The following is an 18,987-nucleotide window of genomic DNA, read 5'->3' as shown; positions in this document are numbered from 1 at the left end:
GTCTTTATTTTGTTTGGCTTGATTCTTTCTTAAATGTGCACATAATGATTTCTTTCCTTTGTCCATATTTGACCCAGCATTGGGTTACGACAACAAACCATAAGTAACATTTTCAAGTATGAACTCAAAATGTTGAGTGATATTCGAAGGGTTAATAAGGTTTGATCTTTACTTGAAGGGGTTGTTCTTAAGATTGCCACAACATCTTTATATTCATAATCATCATTATTAAGGATATTTTATGCATTCTTATATTACTGTCAATAAATGTCATTAGCAGTTATGTCGTGTTAAATGCAAATAGTATGCAGTTTGAGATGTCTTGACATTACCAGGACAACATAACTTGTCATAAATCTGCCATAAACATGACTGTCATGAAGCCATTATAGTTATGTCATTAGTTTTTTTCCTGATAACCTAGTACAATGGAACAAACTTAATTTGTCATTACAGTTGTTCATTAAAATTGTCAAATCATTTTATTTTTCATGTTATGTTGTTGTTACGTTACGTTATGTTATGTTACGTTATTTTATATTATGCAGTTGTTTCATTGTTACGTTACTTGCCGCCATGTTACATTATATTGTTGTTACATTAGGTTATGTTACGTTATGTATTGTTATGTAGTTATTAAATTGTTATGTTGTGTTTTGTTATGTTACGTTATGTTGTTGTTACATTATTTTATGTTGCGTTGTTATGTTACATTACGTTATGTAATGTTATGTAGTTGTTACATTGTTATGTTACGTTTTGTTATGTTACATTATGTTATGTTGTTGTTACAGTATGTTATGTTGTTACATTATGTTACGTTATGTTATATTATGTTATGTAATTGTTACATTGTTACATTATGTTTTGTTATGTTACGTTACGTTATGCTGTTGTTACATTGTTATGTTATGTTACATTATGTTAAGTTATGTAATGTTGTGTAGTAGTTACATTATGTTTTGTTACGTTATGTTTCATTACATTACGTTATATTATGTCATGTAATGTTACGTTTTGTTACGTTACGTTACAGTTTGTTGTGTTACTGTATGTTGTCGTTACATTATGTTATGTTACGTTACGTTTCATTACCGTACGTTATGTTGTCTTAGTAATTTCAAGTTGTCATAACAAAGACAGGTTACGATGTATTCGCGTCAAGTTGTCATAAGAAAGGCATTTCAAACAATGTCACCTTTGCATTTACCATGACAAACTAAGCTAATGACACTTAATTACAGTTGTCATAATCATGCATACAATCTTCATGTCACATCATGATGCAAAGTGGTACAGTTAATAATACACCTTATTAACTGTATCTTATCATTTTAATTTATTTGTAGTCATTTTTATTGTGTCGTTTTATTGTATTTGAAATCATACAAATCAAATATCCTTTTCAGAGCCCCTGAACACTATATTCTGCCTTTAATTGATCTCAGTTTCTTTGATGTGTCTGTTTGGCCTTGGAAGAATGACGGTGGAAGGATACAGCTGCTCTAGCGTCCCACAATGCACTGCGAGGTTGTTTAGACAAGTGTCCTTTGAACTTCTGAAGCACGCACTAACCTATGCCATCAACACACAGCTCTCAGATGTTCCCAAAGCTGTGGAATTGCATGTGAAGTGTGCCAATTAAATCCATACCATATACCATACATTGTCTAGAGGGAGCTCCGCTCTGGTATGAGTGCACACTGTACCGCTGGAGGCTTTTTAATTAGCATTTTTGGAAATCCTGCTCCTCTTTGATTGACCTTTAATCTCGCTACTGTTTGAAGCTCTCCAGCTAATGATGAGGCAGCACAAGGTGTTTTCTAAACCGTATGTGTGCTGTAGCTGCACCATTATTTATTATTATTCATGCGGATATGAAGGCAATAGAACTACTTTTTTATCTTTTGTATTTGATTGGAAAATTACAAGTGTATACTGTTTTATTTTAATAGTTGCTACAGTTTCTTTACCAGTTGTGTTGCTCCGGAATGAAAATTCTGGATGCGCTTTGTCGAAAACCAACAAACGATTTGAAATAATTACTTATTATTTCATTAAATAATAGAAAGTAATTTTACTGCTGGTTTAAAAATAACACAAGGCAATGAAAGAACCACGTTTTACTGACAATCATTTTTTATAATCTTGACAGTGAACAAATTGATAGGCATCATTTTACCATGGTTGCCATGACAACACATTATCACAATGAATTTGTTTTTGAGCGGAATATTTAGCTATTTCGAACTTTGACCGCTCTTGCGATTTGGTCGGCACAGCAACAAACCGTCCTTGTGCGGTGCAGGACATTGAAATGAATAGGTTTCTTAGCATAGAACTTTCATAGCGAAAACAGTAAATGCCATCTTTGGCGTCCAAAATTTCTGTGCATCCCTAATTGTAACTTGGATATCTTAGCAGAAATGTACTAACAAACTTATTAAGAAATAATGGAAGTCATCTAAACAAAGTAACGTCACCCCTAACTCTCAAGTTTTGGCAAAGTTTTTTCCAACACAGGCTTATTGTGGATATATACCCCTGTCTACACTTCTGGAGAGTGCTAATTATGTAGCCAGCTGTATGTCTGGCTGCACTTTGTCTTTAAAATAAATGCTACGGGGCGTTATGATGCCACTGACGGCTACTGTTCCTTTTTGCGCTACCACTGTCTGCTTACTTCCATATGGACAGCTTTTTCAGTAGCTCATCATGTATGTCAGCACACTTGACATGCAGGGAAAAGCTGATCACTATGATGGTGTTTGAGTCCGACAAGGCAAGGCAAGTTTATGTATATAGCACCTTTTATACACAGTGGCAATTCAAAGTTACATAAACAGGAATAAAAGAGACAAGAAGAAAGAAAAGAATAGTGCGATCCGTCGGACGCAGCACAGTGCTCATTTAGTAAAGGTACAGCTAAACAGGTGTGTTTTAAGTCCTGATTTGAATGTGCCTAATGTTGAAGCATATCTGATCATTTCTGGAAGCTGATTCCAGCAGCGAGGAGCATAATAGCTGAAGGCGGATTCGCCCTGTTTTCAATGAAGTTTTGAAATTTCTAGCTTATTTGATCCTAAAGTTCTGAGTGATCTGTTAGGTTTGTATTCAGGGAGTGTATCTGTAATGTATTGAGGTCCTAGGCTTTTTAGTGATTTATAGAACAGTAATAATACTTTAAAATCTATTCTAAATGCATCCAGGAGCCAGTGTAGAGACTTAAGGACATGTGTGATGTGCTAGGATTTTCTGGTTCTGGTCAGAATCCTGTCTGCAGCGTTCTGGATAAGAAAGAAAGCAATATACAGTGTATACTGTATATATATAAAACTAAATAAACGAAAATTTGGTGAAATCACATGACCACAACAGCTTTTCTTTTTCTAGATTGCTTTTGAAAACACTGTAGCTGCGTCCCAAATCGCATACTTATGCACTTTTCTACGCCATTTTGTAGTATAAATAGTTTAAGAGGTGCGTTCACACTGAAAACTCTAAAAATAATAAGTGCACTTTAATTACCCGGATGATGCACTCATTCAGCCGGTAAAATGAAGTGTGGAATGATGGACACTTCACGCACTCAACGACCGCAGGTTTGCCTACGTAGTGGAAGGGGCGGAGCTATCGGTCGCACATGTTGGATAACTTTATTTATTATGGATGGTGAAAGCATAATTCTCCTACGAGAGTGATTATAGCGCCTCCCGATGGTCAATGCGGTTATACTCACGGCAGGTATTATTTGATAATTCGGTTGTTTATTTCACTGATTTGGCAATTGGGGAAACGGTTTGAATTTCCGTTTAGTAAAAAAACATAAGTGTGCCATTTGGGACAACACTACATACATGTACTATCCTGTTGAGTATGTAAGTGCATGAGTGCATAGTGTATAGTGTGCCATTTGGGACGCAGCTTGTGGGTTGTGGTTTAGGGAAGGGATGAGTCGACAGCAAGCTGACCTGGTCGGCTGAAGTTTATATTGCACCCTCTGGTGGATTTGTGTTTTTGAAGACACACAGGATAATTTTGAGATCATCAAAAAGTTACACAGCAGCCTCTGGTGGATTTGCTCAAACAAAAAGTTCAGACAACCTCCAGTTACATAGTTCGCTGTCCCTAGAAATGTAGACCTGGAAACATATCTGCAATGAGTCTGGCTTGGTCATTTCAGATCTATGTAATGTAATGTAATCTATGTAATTTTTTTTTTTAAGTATTTAATAGCTTCAAACAATCACATCAAAGCCAGCTCTTAATGTTTTCTGTTTGCTTGTTTGTTTGTCTCTAATTTAAGACTCTCTGAATGAGAAAGTGTTTTCTTTCTTGTTTTTTATTATAACTTATATAACTGTAGACTTAATGTACGTTGAAGAATCTGGAGACCAGAATATAATAATCCATAGCAACAGATAAGCAAGTAGACTGTAGCATATACCACCCACAAAGTCCTAGCATTTAATGAGCATATACTGTAGAAACTGTACAGTGCAGACCAGCAAGTAAAGCAGTACACCCCTCTTTTGACATTAAATATATATTTATCCATTTCTCAGTGAATACAGACAGTGTAATTGAAAAAGAAATGTTTATTAATCAGTTATGTTTATGAAAATAAGAGTTTAGTCACCTAGCATCTTTTAGAATAGAATGATGCTACATTTGATTTTAAAGGTATCCCACTGCATTGATTCAATACAATAAATTATTCTCTGATATCTACATAGTAGTTATATGGCTTAGGAACGTAAATGAAAAGCTCGTTTATGACTCCATAAAATACCCCTACAATCTGAAGGTCCATAATTGACCATATATGGGTAGTTTTTTTAATATTATTGAGCTCCACTCTGATGTGCAGCTCTTACAGACAGACACACACACACAGCATGATGTACACTGAACTAGCAAAGTTGATGCCGAGTTAAATCATGTTAACTTAATGCAGGGCTATTCAATAGGCGGCCCGCGGGCCAAATCCGGCCCCCGAGGCACTTTGTTCCGGCCCTCCAAACAGTGTGACAAAGACATAAAAAATAAATTTAGTTCAGTCGAGAAACGGCCGCTATAGTTATGAAGTGACGTGTGTCTGTTCAATAACAGCCCGAGCATCCGTTAAAGGCTGCACAGAGCTTGAGTGATCATAAGCGAGTGGTGCGGGCAGTCAAAAACATGTTTGTAGAAGAGGCTATTTGTACAATGCACTGATATCATTAATAGGGATGCAACGATTAGCCAATGTCACTATTAACTGCGCTTTAATTCGTCACAGTTTATTAATCGTAAAGTCTTCTCTAAGCCGCATTTCTGTTGCACAGAACGAAACGAAACCGCTGCAAAATGCCAAGTTGCCTGCTAGTTTAAAGTTTGAAGTACACCGAGGCTAATACGCACGCACACAGGATGAACTATTCCAGCGGTCGTTCCCATTTCACGTCTTTTCCGCTTGCAGGTTTGTTTTTTTCTATTGTAAGAATATATGCCAATATGCGGGCGCTAGCGGAGCGCCTTTCTGAGCGCATGCAGTAGAAAACATCTCACGGTGAAAGTTGTGCGTGCTTTTCAGTGCAATGTAAACAAAAGATATGTTAGACAAATTGTTATTAAAATGATTATGTACAATGTCACTGATATGTAGTTTCAAAATACAATATTTTAACATTTTAATGTAGAAAAAGCCATCGTGGGTGTCTTAAGGAGCAAAAATATACAGCATATTGGCTCTTATATGCAGTTGTGTCATCACCCATATAGCAAGTTATATCTCTCTGGCCCTTCGTCTGGGATGCTTTTCATGAACCGGCCCCCATGACAAACTAATTGAATAGCCCTGACTTAATGAGTTGGTATTGATTTTACCTACATGGAGCAAGTGAGCTCTCTAATATAAACCAATCAAAGTAACGTTAAGCTATTTTGCTTACCGAACTGTTGTGGATAAAAGCTAAATTATAATTAAACTTGACAAAAGAGACTGATTGAGATATATTAACGGTATAATGTCAAAGCAAACACAGCCAGGAATTAATATAAAGCTCTTCATGAACAGATGACAGTTGAGCTGAGGGATATGACACGATTCGGCATCTACACATGTTTGTTGAAACATACGCATCAAATTTCACAGTGAGCACGATGAATTAAACATACCTTCTGCTTCTTCGGAGGGGAGATGAATGAATGTATAATCGGTAAATTTTGCATCCTGACGCAAGTTTGAACATGTCCCAAGCAGTCTTTAGCAAACAATTTGGAGCTCCCTTTTTCAAACTAAAAGTCCCACATATATAGTAGGTTTAATATAAGCTTTAAAATAAGTAAAGGAGGGAAACTCATAGTTTTCTTTCTAGAAAATGTTGTGGCTTAAGCATGCATATTAATGATCTCTGAGCTACATATGAGACTGTGTTCTCATGATGATGTCAGCTGCTCATTAGGTCCAGATGAATGACCTAAACTGGACCTTCATGCAAATGATTAGGTCAGGGCCTATGAGTCACGCAACAGTCTGCTTTGTGTTCTGATTGACCTGCTGTCCACCTGGGTTTCACACTCATGGAATTTACATGAGAACGAGGAAGCAGTAGTGTCTGAGGCTCATGGTATGCCCATTTCCATATACTGATGTCCTATTATTTGACTATGCCTTGTTATACCCAGATTTTCTTTATAGGGTGCCTTTGAAACAATTTGTTGCCAAAACAAATATTACAAACTTTTACAGTTCTCTGATGTTTTTTTCTTTATTAAAATTGCAATTAATATTTTGTCTAGCATACTACACTCACCGGTCTCTTTATTAGGTACACCTTACTAGTACCATACCTCAAACCACTTCTTTCAGGCAGACTCGAGTACAGTTTGTGAGTGCGCAGACATCGTTCACACTAGCTTAACGTACTGTACTTCGACGTCAAACGAAACCGGGTGCGCACCAAAAGTGCTAGTGTGAAAGCACCCTAAAAAAGTTGTTCATTTTTAAAGCCTGTGGCTGTGTAATAAAGTCAAGCCAGTTTAACGCTTTCATGCACAACCAATTTACATTTATTTGTAATTTTAAGAAAGATTTATTGTATTTATGCACAGTATACACTAACTGGCCACTTTATTAGGTACAACTTACTAGTACCAGGTTGGACCCCTTTTGCCATCAGAACTGCCTTACGCCCCATTCACACGGGGCTTCAGCGTCAACACTTGACTGAAGGCGTGTCTGAAGTTGCGGCTGAAACGATCATCATAGAAGCGTCAGCCAATGAAATTCAGTCAGCAATAGGCCACTGTCTAGCTGGTGTATTTGCATACAGCGATCTGATTGGCTGATGCTTCCGTCGGCGCTTGAAAAGTTGAGCTAGTACCACCTTCTGCAGCGAGCAACGCCTCTGAAGCAGCGCTGACGGATCCACAATGCAGTTCGGCAACGCCTGACATCACCCATTCAAAGTGAATGGGAAGCGTTGATGCTGACGCCCCGTGTGAAGGGCGTTAATCCTTCATGGCATAGATTCGACAAGGTACTGGAAATGTTCCTCAGAGATTTTGGTCCATATTGACATGATAGCAACAAGCTGTTGCAAGGCTATGCATTCATAATGCCAATCTCCTGTTCCAATATATCCCAAAGGTGCTCTATTGGATTGAGCTCTGGTGACTGTAGAGGCCATTTGAGACATGGCGTGCTATCCGGCTGGAGGTAACCATCAAAAGATTGGTACACTGTGGTCATGGACAAAGCCAAATTCTGACCCTACCATCCGAATGTCGCAGCAGAAATCGAGACTCATCAGACCAGGCAAAGTTTTTCCTATTTTCTAATTTGTGCCCACAGAACTGCCACTCACTGGATATTTTTGTCTTTTTCTGACCATTTTTTGTAAACTCTAAAGATGGTTGTGCGTGAAGTCTCCAGTAGATCAGCAGTTTCTGAAATACTCAGAGCAGCCGTCTGGCACCAACAACCATGCCAAGTTCAAAGTCACTTAAATCACTTTTTCTTCCACATTCTGATGCTCTGTTTGAACTGCAGCAGATCGTCTTGTATATATCTACCTGCCTAAATGCTTCGAGTTGCCGACATGGCTAATAAGAAATGTGCGTAACGAGCAGTTAGACAGGTGTACCTAATAAAGTGGCCGGTGAGTGTATATGCATACTAACTTTTGCACCGTGATCTTTTGCTACATTAGTTTCAGTTTTAGCCTTGGTACTCACTTGTCTTGTTTATATACACAACCATAATATTGTATGGCATCCTACAGAAAGTATTTATTTAAAAGAGCGTTCTGTAAGGGGTGAACTCATTTATGCCGGGGCACTGTATATATTGCCCACATCATTGTATCAGTCATCAATTAGATCACAATTTAAGATCTTATAATAATGTTTCCTCTGAACTAAAAAGGAGGGAGAAGAAGCTTGAAAATAAAAGAAGACACGCTAAAGCCTTTAACATCAACATTTTGTAATATCCAAAGTGAGGAATACAATCGAGGGATGAGTGTGCGCCTTCAGGCAAAAGACTTGATGCAAGAATCCGTATAGCCAAATAATTATTACCATGAGAACTTATGTTACCATAATAATGGGGCGTTTGGTTGCTTTCATGTGGTTCGCCCACTGACAAAATAAGCCTAATCTCTCCCTCTGTGTCCGCTCCAAGAGTTCACTCCCAACTCCCACACAATGAACGGATTCCAGTAAAAGCGTTCCTCCGAACATTTATGCACAATAAACAATTATCTGTCTAGCCCTGAGCTGCACCGCTGCCCGGCGCTGCTGCCGCTGCTGCCGCCGCTCTCTTGGCTGCAGTTGAAATAGAATCCGAATTTGGACTGCGAGATTTCAAAGGACCAGTTTTTTCCTCATTTTCATCTCGCTAGAGCTTCATTAAACAGTCCATCTTCTCTCTCTCTGCGCTTCTCTGTTCTCCGGTGTGTGTATGTGTGTGTAAAGTGAGGAGTGACTGTAGTCATGCAGGGGTGGTCATTTGGGATTTTACTGTACAGCTCTCATTTAAGCGCTAACAACACTGATTCTGACTGGACGCTGGAATAGGCTTTAGGCTAGACGTTCATCTGCACTTGATAGAGACAGAATTTAACTGTGTTTACATAAACAGCGCAAAACGATCAGCATTCAAATCTGTTCATTATTGAATTCCTGTAATGAATCGTGGAGGTTATACAGTTGATTTGTTGCCTCTGGCTTTGAAATTGAACTGTGAACGGAGATATTTTGCTCAAACACGCTTATGTGTTACCTTAATATTAAGTTTTTTAACAGAATCAAGCAATTGAGATGTTATGAATAGTGTTTGAAGCAGGTATGTAAGCATACAGTCACACTTTATTTGAACCCTTGTGCACTGTTCAAGTTCACTACTGTTTTGTTATGTTTAGGATCACATCCACTGAATTAAAGTGCTGTAAAAACGCATCAGATGAATATTTCTATACATTTTTTCTGCATAAATCTGTTAATCAACCTCAGTCCTCAGACTAAAACTACTAAATTACTTAGAAAATTGCAGGATTTTAACTCTTTAATTGCTAAGTTTATAAGTGATGTCATTGAATTGGTGAAAAAGACGCACAAAATTGTGACAAAAAGTAATTGTGAACTGGATTTTTTTTAACCTTTTGTCACAGTCTTAAACATGTGAAGGATTAGTAACAACATTGGCTTTGATGCATTGTGAGATTTTCATTTTTTCTCCCTAATTTACTGTTGGTGGCTGATTTTTTGCCCCATTGGCTTCCATTATAACCTCATTTGATGGTGCATAAATACACAGTCTTTGTTTTTGTTTACTCCATGTAGTTCTAAGAGCTGAGATGCATATTTAAATTTTCTCAGACACAGCAAGATAAGTGCGTTAAGGTCACTCTCACACACTCATACACACACTTTAGGGGCCGATCACACCTTTTTTGTTGAGAGGCGTCTTTTTTGAATGATTTACTAACGGCAGTGAGTGTCTTTTAACTCATTACCTTTAACACTGAGGTCAAAACTCCTTTCAAATGAGTAGAATTAACTTTCAGTAAGTTTTGAGTTAACTATACTCTGATAAAGTTGACTGTTGGGTTTTACAGTGTAACCAGGGATGTGACACTGACAGAGAATGCGGATCCAAATGCAGGTTTATTAGCGAGGTCAGGTAAGCAGTGGTCAATACAGGTGCAAGCAGATGTGTACAGGCAAATCAAAAATGTAGTCAAAGAAACAGGCGAATGGTCAGGCAGGCGGCAGACAAGATTATAAGGTGAGGATCAAAACATGACAAACCAAGACAAAGGAGACGCGTTGTAATGACACTTAACAGATAACAAGACTCAGCAACAACTGTGTGTTAGTGTGCTGTATTTATAGTGGATAATATAAGTATAAATGTAAGTAATATTTTCCACCGATCTATGGTGTTTAGATTGCTGGTGATTGTGACAGTATATATATATAGTTGAAGTCAGAATTATTAGTCCACCTTTCATTTTTTATTCTCTGTTTTAAATATTTCCCAAATGATGTTTAACAGAGCAAGGAAATTTTCACAGTATGTCTGATAATATTTTTTTCTTCTGGAGAAAGTCTTATTTGTTTTGTTTTGACTAGAATAAAAGCAGTTATTAATTTTTTTAAACACAATTGTAAGGTCAAGATCATTAGCCCCTTTTGGCAATTTATTTCGATAGTCTACAGAACAAACCATCGTAATACAACAACTTGCCTAATTACCCTAACCTGCCTAGTTAAATGAATTAACCTAGTTAATTCGTTTATTCGTTAATTCGTTAATTAACCTAGTCTTTAAATGTTATTTTAAGCTGTATAGAAGTGTCTTGTAAAATATGTAGTCAAATATCATTTACTGTCATCATGGCAAAGATAAAAATAAATCAGTTATTAGAAATGAGTTATTAAAACTATTATATTTAGAAATGTGCTGAAAAAATCATCTAATCTTCTCTCCGGTAAACAGAAAACAGGGAAAAAAAATAAACAAGGCAGCTAATAATTTAGGGGGGCTAATAATTCTGACTTTAACTGAATATATATATATATATATATATATATATATGATTAACATTATTTTTGTGATTAATCTTTGGTAAATTGTTAAAATATTGTTGTCTTTGATACAGCAAGTCCAGCGACTGTTGTGTACACATGTTTTTATATAAAACTTACTCCGATGTGTGATGTGCAGGCCCGTGCAGAGACTGTCCAAAGGGCATGTGCAGGATAATTTTTTTGAAGGGGGGGGGGTTGTTGTTGTTGTCGTTGTCGTCGTCGTCGTCGTCGTTGTTGTTGTTGCGCGCTGTGTTGTCGCGCGCGTTGTGATCAGTGGTGTTGTTGCGCGAACTGTAAAGCGGGGGGGTGGGGAGCGTGCGTACTCAAGAGCGGTGTTGTCGCGCGCCTACTGAAGAGCGGTAGGGGGGAGGGGGGTGTCGTGGGGGCACTTTTGATCATTGTGGGAGGGCACTTTCTATCCAAGACTAAAAAAGGCATGTGCACTGCACAGGTTGAGCCCTATGTGTGCACGTGCCTGGTGATATGACAAACAATTGTTCATAAACGAATATTTTCTTAATTCAAATGAGTAGCATCTTGAACCTGGAGACAGTATTCCATGCATCACCACTTAACAAGCGGATTAGTGTTTGTAGCTCACTGAGGTCAAGAACTGTTATCATTTTAGAGTTTCTGATAAATCCCCATAGGTGGGGAGCTGGCAAACAGGTTAGAAGACTTCAGCTAGCAACATTTGATGTAATTCACTGCTGCTTTTGAACTTCTAAATGTAGTTTGACTGTACTTGAACTACTTAAATTTGCAGCAGCTTCTCCAGCTACTCTTATTGGTTTAGGCTTTAAAAAATATATTAGAAGTGATTGATTATGTAATGCTAGCAGCTGACCTGAGACCTTAGCTTCCAGTGTAAAGATCTGCTCAAAGAGATTTTTGAATATTTGACTTCAGCTGGTCAAGCGTTACATTGAGCAGAATCGTTAGTCGAGCAATTAAAACAGACCCTGAGGAGCTTTTTCTGATCGCTGAGCTCAATGGCCTGTTGCTGTAGTCAGCTAAAGATGAACAAGCGTGTGTTTGGATGTGTTCACACAGGTGATATCTGAGCTGCAGGCATCCCTGAGCAGCGTCAAAGAAGACAGCCGGCAGACGCAGCAGAGTCTGGAGAGAAAACTACAGGCGGCGCAGAGCTACTGGGATGAGGAAAAGACACAACTTAACAGAGATGCCGACCAAAGCAATAAGGTCAGAGAGCAAATACTAACTCATGCAAACTTACTGTTTAATTCAATTCATCTTTATTTCTATAGCACTTTTACTATGTAGATTATGTCAAAGTAGCTTAAGATAGTAGTTGTAGTAAATTAAAACAGCTTCAGTTCAGTTTAGCCAGACTGATATTTTCAGCAAACGTAACTATTTTACGTTTTGTCCGTTTAGTGGCTAATTCAGTGACGAGTTCAGTTGTAGGAAAATGTACACTTTTAAAAAGGAGTGGCACCCAACCCCACCCCTAAACCCAACCGTCTTGGGGGGGATGAGCAAATCGTACTAAATTGTACGAATGAGATTGTACGAATTCATACGAGTTAGCCACTAAATCAAAAAGTTATGAATTGCCATGAGATTGTGTTGGTTTAGCTCAGTTCAGTGTAATGTAAATGTCACTGCTGAAAACCAAAACACTGAAGAGCAAATCACGATGCGCAGCTCCACGAGTCCCAAACCAAGCACACCACTGGTGACAAACATACTTCACCATTTGACCAAAGTGAAGAAAATATTTTGAGAAAAAACAGGCTCAGATGTTAACCTGCAAATGCCTGATGCTCATGGTATTTTAAATATGCGTGCTAGTATTATAAGTTGAAAGGACCATGTAATGTTAAATAGAATTTATATCGAGAAAGAACCAACCTTAAAGCTAGATCACCTTTATTTTAATTTTATTAATTTATTGAATGTTCCATATAATCAGCAATTCACAAAATAATTTTTTAAATTATTACTCAACAACACTACTATAATAAACGTTTCCCTCCCTGAACAGCCCAAAAGGGGACGAAAAGAATGAATAAATGAATGAATGAAATAATTAAAGAAAATAAGTAAATGATTAAACAAATAAATAATTGTAATAGAAAGAAAAGATGGATGGATGAATGGATGGGTGGGTGGGTTGGTGGGTGGGTGGGGGGTGGGTGTGTGGATGGATGGGTGGGTGTGTGAATGGATGGATGGATGGATGAATGGATGGATGGGTGGGTAGATGGATGGATGGATGGATGGATGGATGGATGGATGGATGGATGGATGGAAGGATGGATGGATGGATTTGTTCAAACAGCTGATTCATTCAGTAAAACTAGGTGATGTGTTTTTAAGATGGACGGACAGACAGTCAGATAGATAGATAGATAGATAGATAGATAGATAGATAGATAGATAGATAGATAGATAGATAGATAGATAGATAGATAGATAGATAGATAGATAGATAGATAGATAGATAGATAGATAGATAGATAGATAGATAGATAGATAGATAGATAGAACATTTAATTAAATCTATCATTTTAAAAAGCCATGAACAAAATATATTTGTATAAGTGCTCAATTTTATGGATCAACAGGTTTAACCAGCAGATAATATAAAAAGAAATGCCACATCTTGTCAAAGGTTTTATTGTTCATAACTATTATGATGGCATAGGAAGATTTAAAATCTCTAATCATCTTATAGGTACAGTTCGTCCACAAATGAGAATTCCATCATCATACATTTACTGACCTCTGTTAAAAACACTGGGACCCGTTTGTGCCAATATACCCCAAAAAAAGGTTGACTCAACTTAAATCGAGTCAAGTGCAGTTCTTGGTTTAAATGTTGAGTCAGCAAAAGTTGAGTCAGTTGTCTTACATTTTTAATTTGTCAACTTTTCGTGCAGTTGTTCTAGACATATTTGAGTTTCTTCCAACCCAGGCTCATTATGGATACGTACCCCTGTATTCATTTTTGGAGAGCATGAAATACGTCCGAGGAGGTACCTTTTTTGCAATTTTTGTTTTCGCAAGTTCACCAGAGGCTGCTGTGTATGTTTTTTTGAGATCTCAAATTTCTCTCACAAGCGCCATTCACACCTGCGGTTTTCATGTAAATCCACCAAAGGTCGCTGTCGACTGACTGACTGTACAACCAACCGATTCCCCCACCCTAAGATTCACCCCATTCCTAAACCCAACCGATAGTGTTTTTAAAAGTACCAATTTGCTCACCCACCACTCTCCCTAAACCCAACAGACAGTGAAAAGCCCTCGTGGCCTTCTGATTTTTACCACGTTTTCAGATCTTACCACCTTCTCACCCTTTTATTTACTTTTGTATTTTATTTTTTGGCTTTATTTTTGTTTACCTGCTTCCTGGAACCGTTCTTCGCCAAACTCCAAACCAGTCATTGCGGTCAACTCATCTATGCGTCTCAAGTCAGAGCTTCTGGCTAAACTGGTAACAGCGGTAAAGCCATCCACATAGAGGTAAGCGGTCAGCTGGTATCGCGAAAAGAAACAGAAGCCATCGGCGGCATCATACCAGCCCATATCATTTGTTTTAAAGACAAATTGCAGCCATATGTACCTCTGGCTACATAATTCGCGCTCTCCAGAAATGTAGACATGGGTACGTATTCACATTGAGCCTGTGTTGGTTTCTTCTGATGAAAAGGAAAGAATATGGAAGTCAATAGTTACCGGTATTCAACATTTTTCTAAACAAATTATTTTGTGTTCAGTAAAAGAAAAATAAACTCATTAATGGTTGGAACCACCTGAGGAAGAGTAAACTGTGGATGCATTTTCATTTTTGGGTGAACTGTGCCTTTAAAAGAGGAATAATTAGTCACTTTTTTCCAACATCACTACATTTATTTGATTAAATAACTACAGTTTGAAAAATACTATTGTAAAATCCTGTTACAATCAAAAATGAAACTTGTTTTTGTGATGTCAGAACTGCATTTTCATCATCATTACTTCAGTCATATGTCACATGATCCTTCAGAACTTCAGCTCAGTTATTATCAATTATTGATACACTACTATTCAAAAGTTTGGCTGCGTAAGTTTAAGAAAGAAATTATTTTATTCACCAAGGTTGCATTAAATGGATCAAAATTGACAGTGAAGACATTTCAAATATTAAAGAAGATTTTTGTTTGAAACAAATGCAGATCTTTTGAACTTTACTTTATTAAAGAATCCTGAAAGAGGTAAATATTAAGCAGCGAAAATGTGTTCAAGATCTGGATTAATAATTGAGCAACTATTAATAATAACTGAGCAGCAGATCAGAATATTAGAATTATTTCTGGAGGATCATGTGACACTGAAGACTAGAATAATTATGCTGAAAATGACTTTTTAGCGTCACAGATTTATTTTTTTTTATAAAAAACAAGAGTTATTCTAAATTGTTGTGATGTAGATCTCAGGAATTAACACATAACTTCCACAATATTTATTTGTGTCATAAACACGGCAGATCACACATTTCTCATACACAAACCAACACGAGGGAGAACACACTCTTAACACTCTTTTTCACTCACCGGCCACTTTATTTGGTACACCTTACTAGTACCAGGTTGGACCCCCTTTTGCCTTCAGAACTGCCTTAATCCTTCATGGCAAAGATTCAACAAGGTACTGGAAATATTTCTCAGAGGTCTTGGTCCATATTGAAATGAAAGCATCGCACAGTTGCTGCAGGTTTGTCGGCTGCACATCCATGATGAGAATCTCCCCTTCCAACACATCCCAAATGTGCTCTATTGGATTGAGCTCTGGTGACTGTGGAGACCATTTGAGTACAGTGAACTCATTGTGATGTTCAAGAAACCAGTCAAAGATGATTTGCGCCTTATGACATGGTGTGTTATCCTGCTGGAAGTAGGCATCAGAAAATGGGTACACTGTGGTCACATTACACCACCACCCCCACCCTGAACCAGATACAAGGAAGGATGGATCCATGCTTTAATGTTGTTGATGCCAAATTCTGACCCTTCCATCCAAATTGTCACAGCAGAAATCGAGACCAGGCAACATTTTTTCAATCTTCTATTGTCCAATTTAGGTCAGCCTGTGCAAATTGTAGCCTCAGTTTTTTTTGTTCTTAGCTGACTAGAGTGGCACCCGGTGTGGTCTTCTGCTGCTGTAGACCATCCACCTCAAAAATCATGCCATGTTCAAAGACACTTAAATCCACTTTCTTCCCAATTCTGATGCTCGTTTTGAACTGCAGCAGATTGCCATGATCATGTCTACATGCCTGAATGCATTGAGTTGCTTCCATGCGATTGGCTGATTAGAAATTTGCGTCAACAAGCAGTTGGATATGTGTACCTAATAAAATGTCCGGTGAGTCATTTCACAGTACTACTGTTTTATGATCAAGTAAATAAAGCGTTGTTAAACATACGAGACTTCTTTAAAAAAATGTTGATGCAAAGAAGTTAACCAATCACTCCTGAGCTCATTTACATTCCTAAAGCTACAGAAGCAAGACATTTTGAGTCAGGAAGAGGGAACAAAATGCTCATGAAAAAGCTAAATATTTAATTTAAATATTAAATATTTTCAGTTTCAAATCTGTTTCATAAAAGATAAAGATGAAAATCATCTTAAAGTGTGGCGTCGTTTACAAAGAGATGTCTTTTCATTCATCCAAATGATTTGTTGTTTTGTTGTCTTGACCAATCCATCACGCTTGACTGAGCGTTTTCAGGGCTTTATGTGTGGAACAACTGAAACGTCTCCGCACAAAAGGCCTCCAACATGCCTTTTTGCATGATAGAAGAGCCGGTACACAGTGTCGGAGTCTGGCCCGGGCTTTAATGGAGTAGACATGACTCTGTTGTCCTTTGTGGAGCTTTCAAAGAGGGTTTGGGATCGTGGCCGATTGGAGTGTGGTGTTTTTACGAGTGTTTTGAAGTGGTGACCCGTGCTTTGAACTGCTCAGTTTTTGTCACTGAAGCTCTAATGCTTTCTGCGCTCAGGGTCAAATTTAGAAATCACTGCTGCTTTTTTTCTTGTACTCTCCCAAACCATGGCCACTATAGCTGTCCTGCGTTAAGCACCAAGCCTAACTAAGCATACTATAAACATCCAATCAAACTTGTTGATTTGTTTTTTAGACTTGTTTTCTTAAGGTTTTCTTAACTGTTTGCATTATTTTTTAATGTGTGTTTTTATGTGGCGCATTTATCATGTATGGCCATACACCCATAGCCAGAAGGTAGATTTCTTTCAGTGAATTATCTGTTGATCTGCATCCCAATCATCACAAATACAGCAGAAGGCCTATTGGAATCTGCATGGATCCAAGATTCTCAGAGAAATCAGTCAAGTTTGGTGAAGGGAAAATCATAGTTTGGGTTTACATTCAGTATGGGGGCGTGCGAGAGATCTGCAGAGTTGATGGCAACATCAACAGCCTGAGGTGTCAAGACATTTGTGCTGCTCATTACATTACAAACCACAGGAGAGCACAAATTCTCCAGCAGGATATCGCTCTTTTCATACTTCAGCCTTCACATCAAAGTTCCTGAAAACAAAGAAGGTCAAGGTGCTCCAGGATTGGCCAGCGCAGTCACCAGAAATGAACATTATTGAGCATGTCTGGGGTAGGATGAAGGGGGAGGCATTGAAATTGAATCCAAAGAATCTTGATGAACTCTGGGAGTCCTGCAAGAACGATTTCTTTGCCATTTTATGACTTTATTAATAGGTTATTTGAGTCATTACTTGTTTCTAGAACTTGGATAGGCGACAAGACTTTTGTCATGTAGCGTACAATAGTTTTGTTTAAAAAATGGACCCAACTTGAAATGATTACTTCACTGATAAACCTTTCTATGGTTAAGTGAACATCACAAAAGAATCAAGTCTAAATTAACAGGTCCAAAAGAACTATCGTAGCAAGCAATTTACTCCAGATCTCTCCAGTTTGCGAATCATTAAAGCTGATTTTTACTAATCAAAAGAAATGATCAATTTAAGATTGACTCAAAAGAATCATCTGTCCACATTGAATTATATCATGAATATCGTTACATTTATTTTATTACTTTCCAGCCCTACACTCTCCGAAAAAAATGGTACAATGATGTTGGTACCAAATTGGTACCAAAGAAGTTACAAACTCTTGTCACTGGGGCAGTACCTTTTTTAGGGACAGAATTGCACCTTAAGACAAAGAAACAAATTTGTACCATTGCAGTCTGTCCCTTTAAGGACATGATTTGTACCATTGGAAACCAAAATGTACCTTTGGTTTTTAAACCTTGCAGATACAATATTGTACCTTCATTAAAGGTACAAATCTGATCCATGAAGCTACCACTACAGTGACAAGACACTGTAAACTTTAAAGGCTGATTTATACTTCTGCATCAAGCGCACGCGTATGCTAAGCACAGCCTACATGTTGACGCATAGCCCTACGCCTTGGCCGTCGGCGTCTCTGACGTGCACCTCTCAAACACTGTTGACAACTATTATCAACGAAAAGGTGCTAAGCTTTCCCCGAAAAAGCGGTAAAAGTTGCTAGATTATGTCATATGTTAACTTGCATATTACTGAAGTCATCACGTTCTAACATTTCTGGTTGTTTAACAGCCTCTGGTCAATAAAGGAGTATTTAATTTTGCACTGCGCTTTATATATGCATGTCAATTTAACTAAATGTATTGCTGTTTGAATACTATATATCAGTATAGATGTGTATTTGTATGTGTGAATTTGCAGTAGTCTCAAAATGGTCAAATTAAATTGCTAAAACAAAGGAGAAGCAGATCGGTTTGACTGTACAAGGGAAATACCTTCACACTGCCGGTGCTAAATCATTTGCCGTCGATATGCAGAGGAGAGATCTGCTCTCAGGCTGCAGGTGGG

General features: G+C 37.8%; 1 protein-coding gene across 8 annotated transcripts in view; it reads left to right on the top strand.

Moving 5' to 3' along the window:
- cep112 (centrosomal protein 112) overlaps positions 1-18,987 on the top strand; it is a 349,706-nt gene that overhangs the window by 263,814 nt on the left and 66,905 nt on the right. For all 8 annotated transcript variants that reach the window (XR_015479978.1, XR_015479979.1, XR_015479977.1 and 5 more), the window contains one exon: positions 12,133-12,282. Coding sequence is in view for 4 of the 8 variants with exons in the window: in NM_001327791.1 (NP_001314720.1) it covers positions 12,133-12,282 (150 nt within the window). In the remaining 4 variants the exon portion in view is untranslated. The remainder of the gene's footprint in view (positions 1-12,132; positions 12,283-18,987) is intronic.

The sequence above is a fragment of the Danio rerio genome, chromosome 3 (assembly GCF_052040795.2).
Source record: "Danio rerio strain M-AB ecotype USA chromosome 3, GRCz13ab, whole genome shotgun sequence".
Lineage (NCBI taxonomy): Eukaryota > Metazoa > Chordata > Actinopteri > Cypriniformes > Danionidae > Danio > Danio rerio.
This window is presented reverse-complemented; position numbering and strand designations above follow the sequence as displayed.